A 20,852-nucleotide genomic window follows, 5' to 3' on the forward strand; every position below is an offset into this window, starting at 1 on the left:
GATTGGTTCTGGTGGGTTTTCCGGGCTTTGTGGTTGTGGTCTGGTGGATCTTGTTCCTAACGTTTCGCCTGCATCTGTGGCTGGCATCTTCAGAGGTGTAGCACAGAGGGGAAGTCTGTTACACACTGTGTCCAGAGAGAAGGGAATGTTTGGGGTATATCTTGTCCATGTCCCAGGGTGGGGAACCAATCAGTAAGTGTTTCGGTGGAACTTGTTATGCAAAGATGTGGTTGATAGTATTTTATCGCGGGTGGGGCTTATCAGTCCAGGGAGTGATTCACATTTTCATGCCCTGCAGCGGCAGCAGTATTGGTGAATGCAAATCCTGTGTTTGGGTGGAGTCCATTGTTCATGAACTTAGCATGCCCTTGGGGTTTGCTTTTGCAAGATCCACCAGACCACGGTCACACAGCCTGGACAATCCACCAGAACCAGTTCAATCCAGCTGTGAAAGCCTTCGACAAATCTGATTGATAGATTGCAGTCCTGCTTTTGTTAGATTATGATTGACTGAGCGGAGTGATAGGCTGAGATGGCAGTGGTATAAAAAGCAACGGTGACATTAAACTTCAGGGCTCCTCAGCTGTCCTTGGTGCTGTGTGTATGCAGAGTCAGCATTCTCAAATGGATGGCTGTCCAGTCAGAGAAAGGTGGTCCCTGTGGCCATGGAATTTGTTGCCCATTTAGGGCTTTGAGAGGCACAGAAATGAAAGCCGATGCCAAAGGGAGGTGCTTTCATACCGCTTCGTAATTCTTAGGGGGTTTGCCCTTTTGTGCGGTATGCATCTCATGTTTTGTAGTTCAACACTGACTTCGAACGACTTGTGCAATTCAGCTCTGGTTGGAGGTCACCGCTGCGAGACTTGAAGATTACCAGATGTTCTTGTGCCGAAAGAGAAGCTGGGATATAGCAGTTTTATTTTTGTCAGAACTACCCTCCGATGCTTCTGTACCTTGACCAGAAAGGGTTTTTTGACAGGATTCTACGATTGAAAAACACATTGTCCGGATTTCTAGATCTCATGACTTCAGAGGAAGAACCTAAAAAGTACAGGCGTGTTTGTTCTTTAAAGGAATTCTACCACTTGGTGGATGTTTGATTCCTTTTAACCCTACATGTATTCTTTCTGCTTTGGGTCATCGTCACATCCTGTGGCTACATACCCACTTGCACAGAAAGATGCGTAACCGTGATGGTTTATAGCAGGTGTTCCCAAACTTTTTAAGCTTTTACTTTACTTTGATTTCTACCCTGCCCTACCCCAGCCAAAGGCCGGGTCAGAGCGGCTCGCAGCTAACTGCTGTGGGTGGTATCTACTACTTCTTAAAAGAAAATAAAGTAATGTTGATAACTAGTATAAAAGTGTTGTTCGAACTAAGAAAGCTTAAAGCTGTGTTTTTCAGTCATCTCTTTTGGTTGAGGAATGAACTCAAGCCATGTCGTGATCTCCAGGGAAATCCCAAGTACTCTCTTCCTGCTATTTCGGCTCCAAATTTTTTTTACAAAACTGGGGATAAGTAACAGTTGCGTCATCCACTGGCAAAAATTGCCCAAATTAATAATGATTCCTGTTGCTAGAGGGGCAGGAGAAAAATGAAGGGGAAATCACATAACTCACTTCTGGTATCAGTACCAAGCTGGTAATACCATCATAACAGAAGAGTGACACTCGCATTCCACTGAAACTCTATGGTAGAGTATCTGTGGAATCCTACCGCATAGCCCCAGTGAAATGATGCCTCTACTGCAGGGGTCTACAACCTGTGGCTCTCCAGATGTTCATGGACTACAATTGCCATCAGCCCCTGCCAGGGGCTTATGGGATTTGTAGTCCATGAACATCTGGAGAGCCACAGGTTGCAGACCCCTGCTCTACTGGGTTCACACTGAAGCAATGGCTATTGGTGTTCTCTCCTCAGACTTCCCAATGATTAACAGTGCTTGGCTGGAAACCATAAAGCAAAGCCTTGTGAAGATTGACAAGTTGCTGGGGCTCCCACCTTTTGCAATGGTCTACCTGAAGAGATCAGGAATGCTCGCACATTTCTGTTGTTCTTCATTCTGAAGAAATATTTGGGAGGACATTTTTTATAGAGGAATGGAGTTGTGTCGTCGTGGAAAGGCACAAGAGGGCTCTTTTATAAATAGGATTGCTGTCTACTGCACTTCGTAATATATCTACCGTATATATTTGTGTATAAGCCGAGTTTCTCAGCCCTGTTTAAAGGCAGAGAAAAGCCCCCTCGGCTTATCCACGAGTCACCATTTTCTATACATCACAAGGAGGCTGGGGGCAGGGCCGGGACAACCTCCCTGCCGCTGGGAAGCTGCTTGTTGAGGGTGAAGGGGGAACCCTGAGGCACCCTGGCTGGCTGGGCTTCCTCAAACCCTGCAGAGGGAGCTCCTTATTTGGGCAGTGACATCAGGGGGAGTCACAGCCCAAATAAGGAACTCCTCTTCCTGCTGGCTGGGTTTGACAAAGCCCAGCTAGCGGCTGGCAGTGGGAGCTCCTTATTTCGGCAGTGACTCCCGCTGATGTCACTGCCCAAATAAGGAGCTCCCTCTGCCTGCCGGCTTCCCACCCTCAGCTTATATCTGAGTCAATAAGTTTTCCCAGGTTTGGGCTGTAAAATTAGGCGCCTTGGCTTATACACGGGTCGGCTTATACACAAGTTTATACAGTAATATCTCATTCTTACATCATTGTCATCTACATTTGTAATTCTGCTTCCTGTCTTATTTATGGTATGCCACGTCATACGCTGTTCTTTTTTCCTAACTTTATTATCCCAGTCCTGTTGCATTCTTTATTTTATGCTTGTTTGCACTGTTTTATATTTTGCAAGCTTACTTAAGTCTCAGCTAGAAAGACTGGCTCTAAATAAATACGTGTCAAACTGAGCAAGAATTACTGAGCAAGAATTACTGGCCTCTGGTCACAGAGTGAACTGCATGGCACAAGAACACACACGAAGAAGATCCCTTATGGTGAATCAGACCATTGGTCCACCAAGGCCAGCATTGTCTACCCACCAGTATTGTCCACCAAGGCCAGTACTGACACAGACCTTCTTTATTGTAGAACGCTCCGTCTGGGTCCTAGTGCCTACCTAGCCCTGCTCCCCCTCCCCCCAAATCTGTTTGAAAGTAAAAATACATTTTGGCATTCTGTTTGAACTATAAATGCTCTCGTTACCAAAGTACCCTGTTCATTAATGCTCAGAATAACGATTTTGACAAAGGCAGCGCATAAAAATGAATAATAATTCTCATATTCATTCGGGACTATATTCTCCTGTGGAAGCATACAGTTTTCTCAACTGCTGCACCTCAGCTGACCGTGGGACAGAGAATAGTTCTGTCTTCACATCTCTGAATAACTTCTGGGGAAAGACTTCAGTTTGCCGCATTCCCCAGCCACGTACCCTAGCCCAAAACCCTCTTGGGAGAGAAAATCCAAGACTTGCAGAAATCCAGATTCCCATTCATTCCCTGGGCCTATAGGGTGGGGACTCAGGGTCAAGGGCCACTTCCCCTGTAACCAGCTGTTTACTTGTTTTCCATTATTTATCTTTGCAGTAAATATTTTGTCAGCAGTGCTTAGATCGTATAAATCTGCCAGGCTTCTGAGTGCTGAGGAGCACAAGTTCAGCTGGTAAAGTTTTCCTCCCTTTGCAGCACTAGAAGCACTAATTAGTTACTTTTTGAAAAATCCGCACCCTCTATCATCTTTATTGGAACACAAAAACTGTGCTGGAGCAAAGATCTTTTTTTAAAAAAACACCCCAAATTGATAGCAAGGAAGCCTTGGTTTCCTCCTTTTCCCTTCTCAATTTTTAATGAGCCTGTGTATTAGTTGTCATTCTTACCTTCCTCGATGATTAGTTGGAAAAGCAAAAGCGTTCACCTTGTGTAGCAAAAATGTTCTGCCAAGCCGCTGACATTTGCGTTTTTCGATCAACCCTCATCTGAGAACGAATCCCAAGGCTGAGCGCATGGCTGGATCAATCGCGTTAATTATTATAATTCTTCCTTTGGCTCGGACAGTTACACAGAGCTAATGAGTTGTTCGGTGTACACATTAACCTCAGCTCTCCAGTGGTTTAGATGCTAAGCACATTGTAAGATCACCTGAGGGCTTTGTGTTTGGATTGTTAAATGCACACCATGCTGGCACGTTAATTGAAGTGGGCCATTGAAACAGTGAGGCAGAACGGCGGGTTTGCTGCTGGTGTGATGTAAGAGAGAACAGAAATGGGTCTACTTATTTTCCTTGTATTTTTATAAGCAAGATACAACTACACATTAGGTATCATTCTGTTGTTCTTCGCACACTAACACAGAGGTGTTAGTTAAAAAAATCTGGAAGCAGATGCTTGGGTCATTTTGGGAAAAGAAAAACAATTTAACTTCTGTACATCTTGCCATTTTCCCTCCAAAGTTACCCACATTTAAGCTGCTGTTATCTGTCTATGGACAGATTTAAGCTACTGTTATCTGTCTGTTATCTGTCTATGTTATCTGTCTATGTTATCCATCCATCCATCCATCCATCCATCCATCCATCCATCCATCCATCCATCCATCCATCCATCCATCCATCCATCCATCCATCCATCCATCCATCCATCCATCCATGGAAGGAAGGAAGGAAGGAAGGAAGGAAGGAAGGAAGGAAGGAAGGAAGGAAGGAAGGAAGGAAGGAAGGAAGGAAGGAAGGAAGGAAGGAAGGAAGGAAGGAAGGAAGGAAGGAAGGAAGGAAGGAAGGTGGTAAAATAGATTTCACAGTCTAGTGTGATATAATGGTTCAGAAGAAGGGAGGGAGGGAGGGAGGGAGGGAAGGAAGGAAGGAAGGAAGGAAGGAAGGAAGGAAGGTGGTAAAACAGATTTCACAGTCTAGCGTGATATAGTGGTTAAGAACAGTGGACTCTACTCTGGAGATCCAGGTTTGATTCCCCACTCTTCCCCTTGCGGCCTGTGGGTGACCATGGGCCAGTCACGGTTCTCTCAGAACTCTCTCAGCCCCACCTACCTCACAAGGTGTCTGTTGTGAGGAGAGGAAGGGAAGGAGTCTGTAACCTGCCTTGAGTCTCCTTACAGTAGAGAAATGGGAGCATAAAAACCAATTCTTCATCTTTTTCTGCAGATAGCGAGGAGTTTGCTTAGCTGTTTCAGGACTCAAGCTCATGCCCCTAACTACGTACCCGTTCTTCGGTTTTATCCCAAACATCCCCCGGGAAAAAACAGACTATGCTTTTTGCTGCCACCAGCCAGCCAACAGGGGTATTTCTGATGGGTGAGCTGTGGACAGAGTCTTAGTTCCAAATCAAAAATATCTTCTCGTACTCTGTCTCCAACCTGAGATATGATCAGAGCTAAGGCTGTCCTTAGCCAGCATGGTGTAGTGGTTAAGAGCAGGTGGACTCTAATCTGGAGAACCGGGTTTGATTTCCCACTCTTCCACATGAAGCCTGCTGGGTGACCTTGGGCCAATCTTTCAAGAGCTCCCTCAGCCCGACCTACCTCACAAGGTGCCTGTTGCAGGGAGAGGAAAGGAAGGAATTTATATGATCTTTTGCGTCTCCTTACTGGGTGGGGGGGGAGATGAAGGCAAACTCCTCCTTCGCCTCCTCCTCTGCCTTTTCTTTGAACCTTGGAAAGCAAAGTTTAAGCGAGAAGACCAAATATTCCCCCTTTCAGAAACAGGAAAAAAAGTTATATAATCAGGCGCTGGTTACAAGAAGCAAAGGCATACAGCCGAACAGCAGCATACTACAGCATCCGAATGAAAGAAAGATGCAAGCTGCGACACACAGAATCCTCTCTCCGTGAATGTAAAACTGGTCTCTACGATGCATGGACATATAAAGCTGCCTCGTACTGAATCACACCATCGGTCCATCAGAGTTAGCACTGCCTACTCAGACTGGCTGCAGTTCTCCTGGTTCTCAGACAGATGTCTTTCACATCACCTTCTCACATCGAGAGCCACTGCGGCGTAGTGGTTGAGAGCAGGTGGATTCTAATCTGGAGAACTGGGTTTGATTCCCCACTCCTCCACCTGAGTTGCAGAGGCTTATCTGGTGAACCAGGTGTGTTTCCGCACTCCTGCATTCCTGCTGGGTGATCCTGGGCTAGTCGCGGTTCTTCGGAACTCTCTCAGCCCCGCCTACCTCACGAGGTGTCTATTGTGGGGAGAGGTAGGGAAAGGAGCTTGTCAGCCACCTTGAGTCTCCTTACAGGAGAGAAAGGTGGGGTATAATACTTTTCTTCTTGTGATGACTGGCAATCCTTGGAATTGAACCCATGACCCTCCGCGTGGCAAGCAGGCACTCTTATCACTGAGCCATGATAGAGACAGGGATATCTTGATGGTTCCAGATTCCGACCTGGTTGTACTGTTTTTTTACTGCCCTCCGCTGTCTTCCTGGCCACCTGCTTTCAGACCATCTAAGGCAGGGGTAGGGAACCTGCGGCTCGAGAGCCGCATGCGGCTCTTCTGCCCTTGCACTGTGGCTCCACGAGCTGAGCTACCAGCCCCATCCTTGCCCGCACCAACTGCCCACAGTCGGCTGGGCTGCGCCGCGGGCTTCCCCTCTCACCCGCCCCATTGGAGCGGGGCAGGCATTTTCTCAGCGGCCAGCGAGGCCGAGTCGCTGGCTTCATCCTTGCCTGCCCTGCAGGCAGCAGGGTGGGCGCATCCATGCGCTTCTCAGAATGAGCGGAGTAAAAGGTAAAAAAAAACCCCTATATATATAGTATTATTTTTATTTTAAATGTCAAAAATTATTTGCGGCTCCAAGTGTTTTCTTTTCCCATGGAAAACGGGTCCAAATGGCTCTTTGAGTGTTAAAGGTTCCCTACCCCTGCTCTAAGGACTTGCTGCAAACCAGATGTTCTGTGTCTCAGTGCCTGCTCACCTGTTCAGAATGTCAGCTGTCCTTTGGAGACGAGGCAAGTGGGTGTTGGCCTGTCTGCGCTTGCTCCTTTTCTCCTCCCCTTTCCCAAGGAAGAAAGGAAGGAGCATTTTGAATGCCTGATAGCCTTTTGAGGTGGTTGCAGAGTTCAAATGAGGATCTGCTTCAAAGCTCCACTCTTATCATAGAGGCTTGATATGTGGCCTTTGAGAGGCGCTGGCTCCGCGGTACAGAATCTGCTTTGCATGCACAAGGTCCCGCGTGCAGTTCCTGCCACTTCCTGTTTTCTGTAATCAACAGAGGTGTACGGCCAATAGGGACATGGGGGTCACCCATGTCCCCAGGCACACCCACTCCTTTTGGTCATGTGCCCCAGCTGCACACCACTGAGCCCTGCCCTCCTGCCTCCCTGCAGGCTGGCTCAGGAGCCAGCTTGCAGGGAGGCGGGGGGTGGGGCTCGGCGCCAGGTGCCTGGGCCACCAGCCGCACCACGCCCCACCCCCCTGGCGTCCGTGCAGGCTGGCTTTTGCCCTCCCCAGTCCCTGCAGGTCTCAGCCTGCACGGAGGCTGTGGGGGGGGGCAGTTTGGTGGCGGGCGGCCCCAACCCAAGCCAACCCCCAGGGGTGCGGGTGCGCCTGGAGAATTGTTTGTCTCCGGGTGCCATTTTCCCCGATACACCTCTGGTAATCAGATAGTAGATGATGTCATGAAATCTGCTTGAGATCCTGGAAAAACTACTGTTGCTCAAAGTAGACCATAATAACGTTGATAGACCAGCAGTCTGACTTAGCATAATGCTTCATGTGAGTTCCTCGGAAAATGGTCCAGTCATTCACTTGATTGGTTGTGCTAAGGATAAAATGGGAGCCGAGGAGACAATGTTGTCACCCACTTTGAATCTTCACCGGGGAGAACAGTGCGGTATAAATATCGAAATAAATAAAAGGAGAATTTCTTGTGCAGGAGCTGCTGGGTCTAGTCTGGCCTGAAGTTAGATCACGGAGATGCTTTGCCAGCCACAAATTGGTTAACCACAGCACAATAAGCCGTGGACTGGAATCCCAGCACACACAATGTTCTCCTCTGCCATTTATCTCAATTTAAGGATTAGGAAAGAAAACAAACATTGCATGCTGACCACACAAGCATGGAACGAGGAATCTGAGCTGAAATTTTCTGAAGGCATCAGTGTGACCGAAGTGTGAAGGTTACAAGACGCCTACCGTGGGTGTGCCAAAGATTGTTCCAGTACACTGTGCGTACGCTGCTCGGGGCAACCCACAAGACCCAAAGAATGTTGCTTCTTGAAACAGGAACCAGAAAACACGAAGCCCAAAGCAAGTAATGAATGTAATGGAAAGCTCGCTGGCTAAGCTTCCTGAGCTATTTTCATACGTGTGCTAGAAACCAGGAAGTAGGCCAGAGGTCCAGGGGTATGTGCATTCGGGAGCAAGAAGAGCACAGTATGGAAGAAGAACCATCTGTTTAAAGAGGGGTGGAGGACCTTCCAAGTAAAGCTTCTCAAGATCTGAGTTTTTGCCAGCCCAGGTACAACAGAGCTTTTTGAACTAGAGACACTGCTGAAGTTTGAAGAACCTTTTACATTGCAGAGCGCTTCGCCCATGAAACTAGCAAGAGGAGGGCTGGTGAAGAAATGCGGTGGAATCTCTGAGCAGTGGAACAGGATATGAGAGATGGAGCCCCAAGTGAGGGGATAGGGAAAGGAGATTGTAAGCCCCAGTGGCGTACAGGGTCCAAATGGCGCCTGGAGACAAAAAGCCCTCCGGGCGCCCCCCCCCCCCGGGACCTGACTTACTCGCGAGTAAGCGTCGCAGTGCTTACTCACACAGTACCTCGTTCCCCTCACTCATACTTTCCTTTCCCCACAGGCTCTGAGGCTCGGCTTCAGGGAAGCTGCCTCTTGGGCAGCCTGTCTCTATGACTTTCTTAAAAGGGTACCGCTCCGTGTACTGCTGGCGGAGCCTGTTGGGTGCCTCTATCAGTCGTGCGCCTGGCTGCCAAGGGTGTCCTGGCATGTCTCTAGAGAAGCGGTATCGCCACTGATGGAAGCCCTCCTTTGAAAGCTACCAGGAGAGAAAGGGGGGGGGATATAAATCCAAACTCCTTCTCTTCTGATATATCTCACGGCAGTTTGTAACCGGTACTTCTGAGCCACGCATTCTTGCGGCGCCGCACCGTGCCAGGCTGGTCGCGAGCAGCCAAACGGTTCTCAAATAGAGGCTCAGCGCAGTCGGAGTTCAACACCTGTTTCATTTCCCGCTTCTGCTCTGTAAAGCCTAGTCAGTTTTCTGCAAGTTTTCCAAGAATTGGTTATTGTAGCCAAAGCTGGTGACACGTGTCACAAACTTATGTGTCAGGAAAATGTTTTCCATATTTTCCTTCTGTTTCTGCCATTTCTTCTAAACATTTGGTTACCTACAGCCATTTCCAGTTAGCTTGAAGAAGCATTCGCTAGGAAGTTACTCCTTACCTAGTTCAGAAGCCCTTTCCACATCTGCCTGAATATTTACTAAAATAACCCGGAGGCCTAGGATCTATTTGACTAACTCCTTCTGCCCAGCCTCCCATGGCCAGTTAATTCATTCTTGAAACTTCCATTGTTCCTATTCTTTGTTCTGTTTTTACTCATAATATGTGGCCATGTTAATTGCAGCTTTGAAACCTGCTGAAAAGGTTTGCCTGTCTACAGGCTGTGCAAGATACTTTTAAATAAGAGAAATTCCTTCTTTTTTTTTTTTTTTCAGCGCATAACAGAAATTTTGATAAAGTCAGAAATGTTTGCAACAGCAGTCTAGCATTGAACATGCTGGTTTCCATTTCCAGAGTCCCATGTAATTTGCTTATAGGATTTTGGTTCCAAGCTGCACTCTGTCTAAGAGGGTTGCTGACATGGGAGGGTGAAGAGCGAGCCCAAGTCCAGCACGGAACCTTAAGAGATCCACAAGGGTAAAAATTTTCATTAGTCCAAACTCCCTTCAAGCTAGAGAGCAGGATTGTAATCCAGCAGCTCATGGCCCTTGGGGCCACCCCTGAAGGGCAAAATGCCTTCTGTATCGTCCAAGGCTTTCACCCCAAAAGCACTAGGATAGTGGGTTTTCCGGGGTGTCTTCCTGATTTCTGTAGCATTTTCTCCTGACATTTTGCCTGCATCTGCGGCTTGCGTCTTCAGAGGAAAACTCACAATGCCCAAAGAGTTTTCTCTCAGGGTGTGTGTGAAAAAAAAGATTTTCTGAGCAGAAGGAAGGAAGAAGAGAGGTTTCTGAGGAGAAGGCATACCCTCTGGAGAGGAGCCTGAAGAAGAGCCAGAAGAAGATTTGTAGCCTTTGGAGATTTGAGGCAGAAGTACACAAAAGGCTGGAAAGTGAGCATGAAGGGCTCTCAGAAATCTTGAGAGAGAGAATCTTATCACCACGGCTGGCATAACTTTACACTGTGCAGGCCAAAGTTTGAGAATTTCAGGATATCCTGTTTTAATTCCTTGTGCCATTATATTTCAGTATTTGTTTGAAACCAATCATAGGTCCTGGCAAGCGCCCTTGAAATTGTCTGTCCCTTTATTTAGGAAAGAGTGCTAATTTAGTCACTTCTGACGTACAGCGACCCTATGAATTAATGACCCCCCCCATGCCCCATCATTGACAACCTTTCTCAGGTTGTGCAAACTGAGAGGTGTGGCTTCCTTGATTGAGCCAATCTATTTTGTGCTGGCTCTTCACCTTTTCCTAGCATTATTGTCTTTTCCAGTGATTCTTCTCTTCTCATAATGTATCTAAAGTACAGTTACCTGTATTTAGTCATTTTAACTTCTGGGGAGTTTTCAGGCTTGATTTTCTCTAAACCTTTCTTATTTGTCTTTTTTTGGCAGCCAGTGGTATCCATAAAACTCTCCTTCAGTGCTCCGTTTCAAATTAATCAACTTTTGTCCTGTCAGATCTCTTCACTGTCCAATTTTCACACCCATAGATTATAATTGGGAATACTATGGTATGAATTATCTTGATCCCTAGTAACATATCCTCTCCCTTCATAATCTTTTCTAGCTCTTTCAGGTTAAATTGCCGTGTTGGCACTTTGCGATAAATAAGTGGGGTTTGGGTTGCAATTTGGGCACTCGGTCTCACAAAGGTTTGCCATCATTGTTCTAGATTCATTCCTACACTCTCTTCTTTACCCACCTCACATTAACTAACTCCAGTCCTGTGATGTAATTTATTCTCTCAACTGGGTTTGATGGGTAAAACTGTGCAGAGGCATACTGCCCAAAGGGACATATGGGGCCAAATGTCCCAGGGCTGTGTCCATTTAGTCACGTGGGGGTGGAAAATCACCCCATCCCATCCCTCCTGGTTCCCCCCGGATTCATAAACTGACTTCAAGACCTGGTGCAAAAAAACATTGTTTGGTCATGGTGGGGGAGGGCGGCCGCCCATATGGGGGTGGGGTGGAGCAGAAAACTCAGATTTTGCACCAGGCTACATTTTTCCTAGATACATCTCTGGTGAAACGAGTTATAAGATTGACAGTCCCAAGCAATCTTTCATCACTGGGTAGTCTAGAGATAATAGTACTGCCTCACATGCATCCTGTTGGTGGCACAAATATCTAATTTAAAACCCTAAGGAAATGTCAGGTTGGAGAACGGCTTTTATATTCCTCCAGCATTATTCAGACTGGTGCTAACCATTCAGAATATATGACTATACCTTGCATGTGATTGAAAACACCTGTTTGTCTCAGGCAATTGTTTAATTCGTGAGGAGTGTAGCTGCCACTTTTTGGGTTGTGATCTTGTCATTTTGCATAATAAGGAGCAAAGAGATTCTGGATCTGAGAGATCTTTTAAAAGCCGGGGGTCTTATTGCAGGGAGGCAACCCCCCTTTGCTTTTGAATACATTTATTATGACCATGAAATGAGCTGGTGCATCAGCCCAGGGCTAGAGTCACACTATTTAAAAATAAGTTCTCAGGCTAACGTAACTGCTGCACCGAGAGAAATAGAACTTTGCCACACATAATAAAGTACCAAAATTGATATTTCTGTTCCCTTTAATCCTAATTCGAATAGCCGTAGGCTCGCCAGATCTCGTGGCGGTGCTGCCAATCCTCGGGTCGGCCCTGGTTAGCTTCTTGATGGAAAGCAAAATTTCCGCGGAAATCACCTCGGTGAGTTGGTGGACGGTTGAAGGGCACCAAGTGGCAAACCATCTCCAAACATCTCTTGCCTTGAAAACCCTGTGAGATTGTCTAAAGCAGGGGTAGGGAACTCATGGTTCGAGAGCCTTTGCATGCGGCTCTTTTCTTCGCCCTTGCACTCCGCGTTCACTTGTGCCGAAGCCGTTTGCTTCTGGTCTCGTGCTCGCCCCGCAGGTTAGCAGGGCGGGCGCACTTAACGTTCTTTGGACGGAGGTATGTATTGCTGGCTTCTCCTTCTGCCCTACTTCGCTTGGAGTGGAGTAAAAAAGGTAAAAAAAACCCAATATATACAGTAAGTTATCTTTATTTTAAATGCCGTAAAATTATTTATGGCTCCAAGCGTTTTCGGTGGAAATTCGGGTCCAAATAGCTCCTTGAGTGTTAAAGGTTCCCTACCCCTGGTCTAAAGCAATAAAACCCCTCTTTTAATAACATTTCCCCCTGATGAAGAGAGCTTTGATTCCCAAACGCCTAAACCCCGAAAATCTTGTTGGTCTCTAAGGTTCTCCAAGACTCACAGGCCCCTTCCGCACACGCAAAATAATGTGTTTTCAAACCACTTTCACAACTGTTTGCAAGTGGATTTTGCCATTCCACACAGCTTCAAAGAGCACTGAAAGCAGTTTGAAAGTGCATTACTCTGCATGTGCGGAATGAGCCAAAGCTTGCGGTCCTATTGCAGACCAACACAGCAAACCTACAAAACACATTTTCCCCCCTTGCAGTTTTCAGCTGCCTAGCATAATTCAGTGGTAAGGTGGAGCAAGAAAGTATGCAGTGAAGAACAGCCCTGACCCAACCTACATAGTTGGAATGTTTGCGCGTGTTCCACAAGGATATGGCCTCCCGCCACAGGGAAACGGCTTCCACGCTGCTCGGCATGCCTGCGTCTGGCTGGGACAGTTGGCAACGGTGCAGGGGTTAAAGCAGGTGAAGAGTTGGTTTTTTTTTTGAAACTCAGCGCATTCGTTCGCCAGACTTCCTTTGTGCCGGTTCTTGTAAGCTCTTTAAATAATAAAGCAATTAAGCAAAAGCAACCCCCCCAAAAGCAACCCCCCAAAAAAACTGCTTTAATCAAGCCGTAGAAACTTATCAAGACAGGGAGGGAGATGAGAAATAACAGACATGCTTCTATGAGAAACATGTTGCCCATTATGGTGTCATAATTAAGAGCGGTGGAGTCTAATCTGGAGAACCAGGTTTGTAGTCCCCGCTCCTCCGCATGAGTGGCGGACTCTTATCTGGTGAAGTGGATTTGTTTCCCCACTCCTACATTCCCAGCGGGCGGGCTACCCTTGGGTAGCCACAGTGCCTCTCTCCTGGTGAACCTCCCTCTCCAGCCCCATCTATCTCACAAGTGGTGTCTTGTTGTGGGGAGAGGAAGGGAAGCAGAGCTTTCTATGTGCCGCCATTTTGAGTCTCCCTTCAGCTTTGTTTGGTGCTATGGTTTCAATAAAAAAAAAACAATTATTTGCCCTTTTAATTACCCGAAGGCTTTCACAGCCAGATTCAACTTGTTCTGGTATTGTCCGGGCTGTGAGCCCATGGTCTGGTGGATCTTTTGTTCCTAACGTTTCGCCTGCATCTGTGTCTGATATCTTCACAGAGCAAAAAATAATAGAGTTGCACACCGTGTCAGTAAAATTCCCTCTGTGTATTGCTACAACTCTGATGATGCCAGCCACAGATGCAGGCTAAATACAGAACAAGATCCACCAGACCCGCGGCCCGCAGCCAGGCGGCCTGGTAATTTTTCTGCTGCTCCAGGAAAGTGATAGGCATGGTTCAGACCTAACTCTCACTAACAGGACGAGTGAATTTATAGCTGAACCAGCCATTTCAGACTGAAGGTGGAGGGCTTTCATGATCTCATGCTACCCCTGAGAGAACATTCCTCCATATAGAACAGGGGTCTGCAACCTGCAGCTCTCCAGATGCTCATGGACTACAAATTGGCCTTGCTGGCAGGGGATGATGGGAATTGTAGTCCATGAACATGGAAACCGCAGGCAAATGAAGAGGGTGGGGGGGGCTTTCATGAAGAGTGTTTGTAAGCTATTACTGGTACAAAATACTGTAGCCAGAATGCTATCTGGAATGGGCTGTGGGGGACCAGTTCATGCCAATCTTGCTCCTTCTACACAAGCTCTCGATTTGTTTCCTGTTCAGTTTAAGGTGCTGGTATTGCATGGCTTCGAACCCATGTTCCTTCAAGACCACCTTTTCTCAAATGAACCTACTGTTACGGTAATCTTTGGGGGCTCGCTTTGGGTGCCCCATCATCTTAGGTGAGACGGGGCAATCTCAAAAGGACCTTCTTGGTCATGACACTAAACCTGGAATTTCCTCCCCATCGAGATTTAACTGTCCCCCTCTAGCATTATCTTCTGCCAGCAGGTGAAGACTTTTTTGTTGCGTTTTGTTTGGTATTCCCTTACTGACATTTCACTCACGTACTTTTGTTTGTGTGACAACTTGTTCACTGCCTCAAAGACCCTAATTAGATGGAAAGACGGAATAAAATGTTGGTTATTTTAAAGAAAAAGATTAGCTGGAACAATTCTCACTGATATTTTGTTTTCTCTTGGGCTAGGAGGGGATTATCTTTGTGTTTATATATGAAGTGCATCCCGCCTGCAATTTGGCGGAATATACTCAGGCGGGATACGGATGTCAGCGTTAAGTGGGTTTTGATTCTGGCAAACAGACACGGCCCGTGTCCCACATAAACTCAGTACTTACCCTATATTTATTCAGTTATTGGGGAAATCCTGTACTTTGAACATGTTGCTGCAATACATTGGGATTCCTGGATATTTCCCTGCCCTGATTGTCAGCATGCAAATAGTGCTTGGAATGGGGAGGGCGATTTTGGAATTTTCCCAGCTTCTCCAGGGAAGGAGAAATTTATCCTCTATGTTTCTGTTTCAGCATCATTCTGTCTTCCATGTTGCCATGGAATCCACACAGATATTCTAACCATAGGAGAACCAGTGTGGTGTAGTGTTGTGGTATCAGACTAGGACTCAGGAACCCCACTCGTACCATGGAAACCTGATGGGTGACATTTGACCAGTCGTACACTCTCAGCCCCCACCTTGACTGCTATTTGAATTGGAGACTTCCCAGGAACACCAGGGTCATTTTGTGGAAGCAGGCAATGGCAAACCACTTGATAGCAAAAAGGGGGGGGTTGGAGGTCAGTGCCACACTCCAATGGTTTACCTGCCTTCTTCTGGGAGCAGCAGTGGCATAGTGGCTAAGAGCAGTGACTAAGAGCAGGTGCACTCTGATCTGGAGGAACCGGGTTTGATTCCCTGCTCTGCCGCCTGAGCTGTGGAGGCTTATCTGGGGAATTCAGATTAGCCTGTGCACTCCCACACACGCCAGCTGGGTGACCTTGGGCTAGTCACAGCTTCTTGGAGCTCTCTCAGCCCCACCTACCTGACAGGGTGTTTGTTGTGAGGGGAAGGGCAAGGGTGTAAAAGCCCCAGGTCTCTGCAGAAGGGGGGATATAAATCCAAACTCTTCTCTTCTTCTTCTCTTCTTGCCTTAACTTATGTGGACGAGTTGGGGCTGATTTCTCCTTCCTTGAGTGACTCCAGCCAACCAGGGACCACATACTGTTGAAGGCGATTGCCATGTATTTGCTTTCGTTGGCCAGTTCGGTTCCAGCTGTTGGAGACCCTGGGCGAACTATTAATGCTCAGGGGCCCCCTTCTGCCCACCACCAGGTCCCTCTCATGCCTCCCGTTCCTTCCACCCACCCACCAATCCCCCACATGACTTTCCACCCCCCCTTTAATCCTCCCACTGTTTCACAGGCACCTGTGCTACAATCATTTACTTTCTCAATGGCACTGGCTAGTATGTGTAGCTGGTAGTGTGGCTGCTGTGGTTCTCAGGGGTGCAACTGCTGTGCGCCAATCACATGTAATTCCCCATCTGTGCTAGGAAGCTGGAGGCACGAGTGTGGAGCTCTTGGAAGCAAATGGGTAGCAAAAGCACATGTAAAAGTCATGAGGGAGGGGGGGGGGCTGGTTCAAGATAGTGGGTCTTGCCAGAGTCTTGGACTTCGGCAGTTACCGTACCTCAAGGCATGCTGACCCAGGCCCTGCATTAGCCATTGCTATTTGGCTGTGTGCTGACAGTTGAATGAAGCCAAGCTAGAAGGTAGCCAAAGCATCCTCTTCACATGTGGGACCCTAGCCAGTCAGTGACCACATAGTGGACATGATGATCTTCTAAGGGTCCCTGTTGCCACTGATGAAAATGTTCGCAGAAACCCACCCATCTACCATACATGCCTGGGCTCCCTTGTCAAATGGGTCCGGGTGGAAAGGGGTCCCTGAAGTCAGAAAGCTTGAAAACCACTGATAACCCCATCAGTTGTGCTGCTATAGCATTGTATTCCTGCTGTTTTCCTGCCCCAATGCCCCCTCCCCCCAATGTCTTGTGCTCCTGTCTCTCCCGTTCCACTTAGCCAGTGCAATGTAGTGGTTAAGAGTAGTGGACTCTAATCTGAAGAGGCAGGTTTGATTCCACCTCCTCCACATAAGCAGCGGACTCATATCTGCTGATCTAGATTTGCTTCCCCACTCCTACACACACAGCTTGCTGGGTGACCTTGGGCTCCAGGGGGCTACAACCTTCGGCTCTCCAGATGTTCATTGACTACAAATCCAATTGGCCATGCTGGCAGGGGCTGATGGGAATTGTAGTCCATGAACATCTGGAGAGCCGCAGTTTGCAGACCCCTGGCTAGTCATAATTCTCTCAGCCCTACCTACCTCACAAGGTGTCTGTTCTGGGGAGAGGAAGGGAAAAGGAGTTTGTGAGCCTCTTTGAGACTCCATACGGTTGAGAAAAGTGGGGTGTAAGTACAAACTCTTCTTCTTTTTTCCTGGTTCCTCCATGATGTTGCCATTGCTGGTGTTACCATAACCTGGTTGTGGTTCCCTGGACCCCCCCCTCCAGCAGCTGCTCATAGTCTTTAATCCTGGCCAATAGCGTTCTGGCTTAGGTCCCCCATTCCTTGTGCCCTGTTAGCTCAGCAGTTCAGGCTCCTGCATTAAAAATGGCACTTTTATTTTCCTTTCTTGCATTGCTTGCGTTAGTTCGGATTTCATTGATTTGCCCTTTGTGCGGAATTTTTTGTATGCCTTGGCGAATCTCCAAGATCTGATAGGCGCACAAGCTGCCATTGTGACGGGATGGAAGAGATTAGAAATGAAAATGTTGCCGCTTGATTCTTTTGTTTCCTCTTTCAATAATTCTCGCAAGTGCCTTGTTTCTGGCAATTAGGGTCCAGGGTATATTACAGCCCAATTTCCTGCGGCGTGGGTGAAAAGCGAGCTGGCGGACTCCTGCGCCTACGGATAGTAATTAACTAATCAACTTCCGCCCTCAAAATTACCTTGATTTCAGCAAGCCCCGCAACTTTCTTTTAAACTTTTTTTTGGGGTACTGTCGATTTAGAATGGAGCTTGTTTTGTATCCATTATTCAATAAAGCATCTTTTTCCTGTACACGAGTCAAGGTGTTGTTTTTTAAAATAATTGTGTATATATTCAAAAGGCAAGGAAAAGAGATTTAAAAATAATGCCAGACTATATAACTCCTACGTCAACAACCCAGGTTAGTCCGATCTCATTCTCGGAAGCCCATCAGAGTTGGCCCTAAGATACCAATCTCCAGGTGGGATCCGGAGAGATCATCTAGATCCATGGTGGTGAACCTTTGGCACTCCAGATGTTATGGACTACTTGCTGGGTGACCTTGGGCTCCAGGGGTCTACAACCTTCGGATCTCCAGATGTTCATGGACTACAAATCCAATTGGTCATGCTGGCAGGGGCTGATGGGAATTGTAGTCCATAACATCTGGAGTGCCAAAGGTTCGCCACCACAGATCTAGAATTACAGTTCCTCTCCAGACAACAGAGATCAGTTCTCATGGAGAAAATGGATTCTAATCTGGAGCAGGTTTGAACCACTTCTTCTCCACCTGAGGTGGCAAGAACACAATTGAACCAGATATGTTTCCCCACTCCTACGTTCCTGCTGAGGGACCTTGGAACCTCACAGTTCTTCAGAACTCTCTCAGCCCCACCTACCTCACAAGGTGTCTGTTATGGGGAGAGGAAGGGAAAGGAGCTTGTAGGCCATCTTGAGTCTCCTTACAGGAGAAAGGTGAGATATAAATCCAAAATCATCATCTTCTTCTTCTTTTGGAGGGTAAACTGTATGGCATTGTACCCCACTGAGATCCTTATTGTACTCAGGCCCCACCCCTAAATCGGCAAGAGTTCCCCAACTTAGAGCCGGCATCCAAGGGAGACTTGGCAATCCTACTTGACCCTGGTTAGTCTTTGGATGGGGAGACCACCCATGAAATCTACGGGTGCTATGCAGAGAAATATTGGCAAACCCCTCTGAATGTCCTGCCAGGAAAACCCTATAGAGTTGCCTGTGTGGACTTTGTTTAACACTTTGCACCAACTTTAACATTACTCCTTTGCCGAAATGTAAAATAAAGGCCAAATCTCATTGCAAAAAAAAAAAGTTTAGAGAGTTTCTATCAATATTTTTTTCTGGCGCTGTGAATTCTAGCCAATTAGAAATCTTAAAGAAAATTATTTTGGAATGGGATCTTCATCCCTCAACCAAAGAGAACTTTGTTGTTTTATTCCACGGCCCAGGTGGGAAAAACCCATGCTTGACTGAGAATAGACAATTTGTTTACTGAACAGAGATTGTAATTGAAGTAGTCCTTTTGTGTTAATGAAAACAGAGAATGGCTTTCCAAAACAGAAGAAGTGCTCTAATGTAATTATCTGAGAACATCACAGGCTAACACCCCACCCGGCTTTAAACCGCGGAAACCTAGACAGGACATTCCAGTAAAGCTGGCCCTCCCTTACCAAAACCCATATCTTGGCTTCTAGCTCAGTGGTTCTCAAACTTCCTGATGCTGAGACCCTTTAATACAGTTCCTCATGTTGTGGTGACCCCCAACCCAAACATTTATCCATTTTACAGATGGAGAACACTGATGCAGAGAGTCTTAAGTGCCAATGAAAAGATTTGTTCAACCCCCAAAGGAGTCCCGACCCCCAGGTTGAGAACCACTGTCCTAGCTAGTGGTCCCCCTCTCCTGACATCTTCCTTGACTGCTGTTTGACTGGGATTCTGTTCTTTTCCAGGTGCTGGGAGAATGAAGCCCTGGAAACCCTAATACTGGTTATTGCTGGCCGGAGAAGGATCTTCGATGTATGAGGGGAGCATGCCACCCGGATTAAGGAGGCCTGGTTCAGCCCTCGTTCTACCCTCTGCTAGCCCACCGTTGCAAAGTCCAGTTCCTTAGCCGTTAAGGAACAGCTGGGCTCGAATGAATTACCTTGTATATCACAGCTTGTAGCTGTGACTGGTTAGGCTGATAGTTGCCGGGCAGTTGCTGGGCTCCACATTCGGCCTGGACTGTCTACATGCCTTCACCATGAATTTTGCACCAAGCGTGAAGTACGCCAGTGAGGTAAAAAAAAGAGCAGGTGCACTCAAAACCTGGAGAACCGGGTTTGATTCCCAGCTCTGCCACTGACTTTGGAGGTTTATCTGGTGAACCAGATTGAAAGCTTGTACACTCTAACACAGCTAACCAGCTGGATGACCTTAGACTGGCAGTCTGTTGCTACTGTTTAATACAGTTCCTCATGTTTGTTTGACGAACATTTATCAGATGTGGAGGACACGCGATGCAGAAGGGGTCTTAGAAGCGACCTGTGAAAGGGTTGTTCAACCCCCAAAGGGGTCCCGACCCCCAGGCTGAGAACCACTGATCCACATGGATGTATCAGATCTCTGCTGTTAGAGTGGGCATGAACCAATTGAGGGTCCACGCAGCTGACAGCCACAGAGGGGACATGGACGGCCTTGGTCTTGGGCACTGGATGCTGGGTTAATGAGCAACCATTGCTTAATAGAAGCATCAGTCTATTGCAGCACTCCCGCTGACTTTCAGAAGTGACCTTGGCTTCCGGATCTGTTTGTGTTGAGATGTCTTTCTCTCCTTGCTTTGCTTTTACCCGTCCAGCGTCAGCACCTCAGGCCGGCACGAAAGGCGGAGGAATTTCAAAATGCTGAATTCATTCTGAATTAGGTTTTCGCGCTTTACTGCGTGGGCATGCCAGTCTACTCACAGGACTGGCGGCTGGGCGCAGGTAACTCCGTATTGCATTCCTACTGCTGGAGTGCCTCAGAAAGACGTGAATGGGAAAACAGTTATCTGCCCTAAGCTGTAGACTAACTACAAGCCACTCCTGATTGCTTTGAGGTTGAAGGGAGTTCTAGAGAACCATCATTCCTGACCTACTCAAAAGAATTCTGTTCCTGACCAACTGGGGGAGGCTGAACATGTATGCAGGTTGCGGTGTGACATTTAAACATCATACGGGCACCCCTTATGTTTAGAATATCTAACTTAGGATGGATGTAAGTGATCTCTGCAGCGATGTACACTTCCAAGGGATGAGGGGTGCCACTAACCTGGTGGCATTGAAGCAAAATGCGGCTACGGGACCAGGAAGATGGCTTTGTCATCTTTGTACCCTCAACCCCCAATAATGGATCATCCGAGAATGAACGGGGGGTCGGGGGACGCCGCACGCACCCTCACTTGCTCCTGAGCGGGCGGTCCTCGGTATTATCTCCCGGCCTCGAGA

General features: G+C 47.3%; 1 protein-coding gene across 1 annotated transcript in view; it reads left to right on the plus strand.

Annotated features, from left to right (window-relative positions):
- SNTB1 (syntrophin beta 1) overlaps positions 1-19,394 on the plus strand; it is a 98,061-nt gene extending 78,667 nt beyond the window's left edge. The window contains exon 4 of the mRNA XM_048508063.1: positions 19,338-19,394. Within this exon, the coding sequence (XP_048364020.1) occupies positions 19,338-19,352 (15 nt within the window). The 3' untranslated portion in view covers positions 19,353-19,394. The remainder of the gene's footprint in view (positions 1-19,337) is intronic.
- Positions 19,395-20,852: the final 1,458 nt, after the last annotated feature.

The sequence above is a fragment of the Sphaerodactylus townsendi genome, linkage group LG09, assembly GCF_021028975.2.
Source record: "Sphaerodactylus townsendi isolate TG3544 linkage group LG09, MPM_Stown_v2.3, whole genome shotgun sequence".
NCBI classification, from domain to species: domain Eukaryota; kingdom Metazoa; phylum Chordata; class Lepidosauria; order Squamata; family Sphaerodactylidae; genus Sphaerodactylus; species Sphaerodactylus townsendi.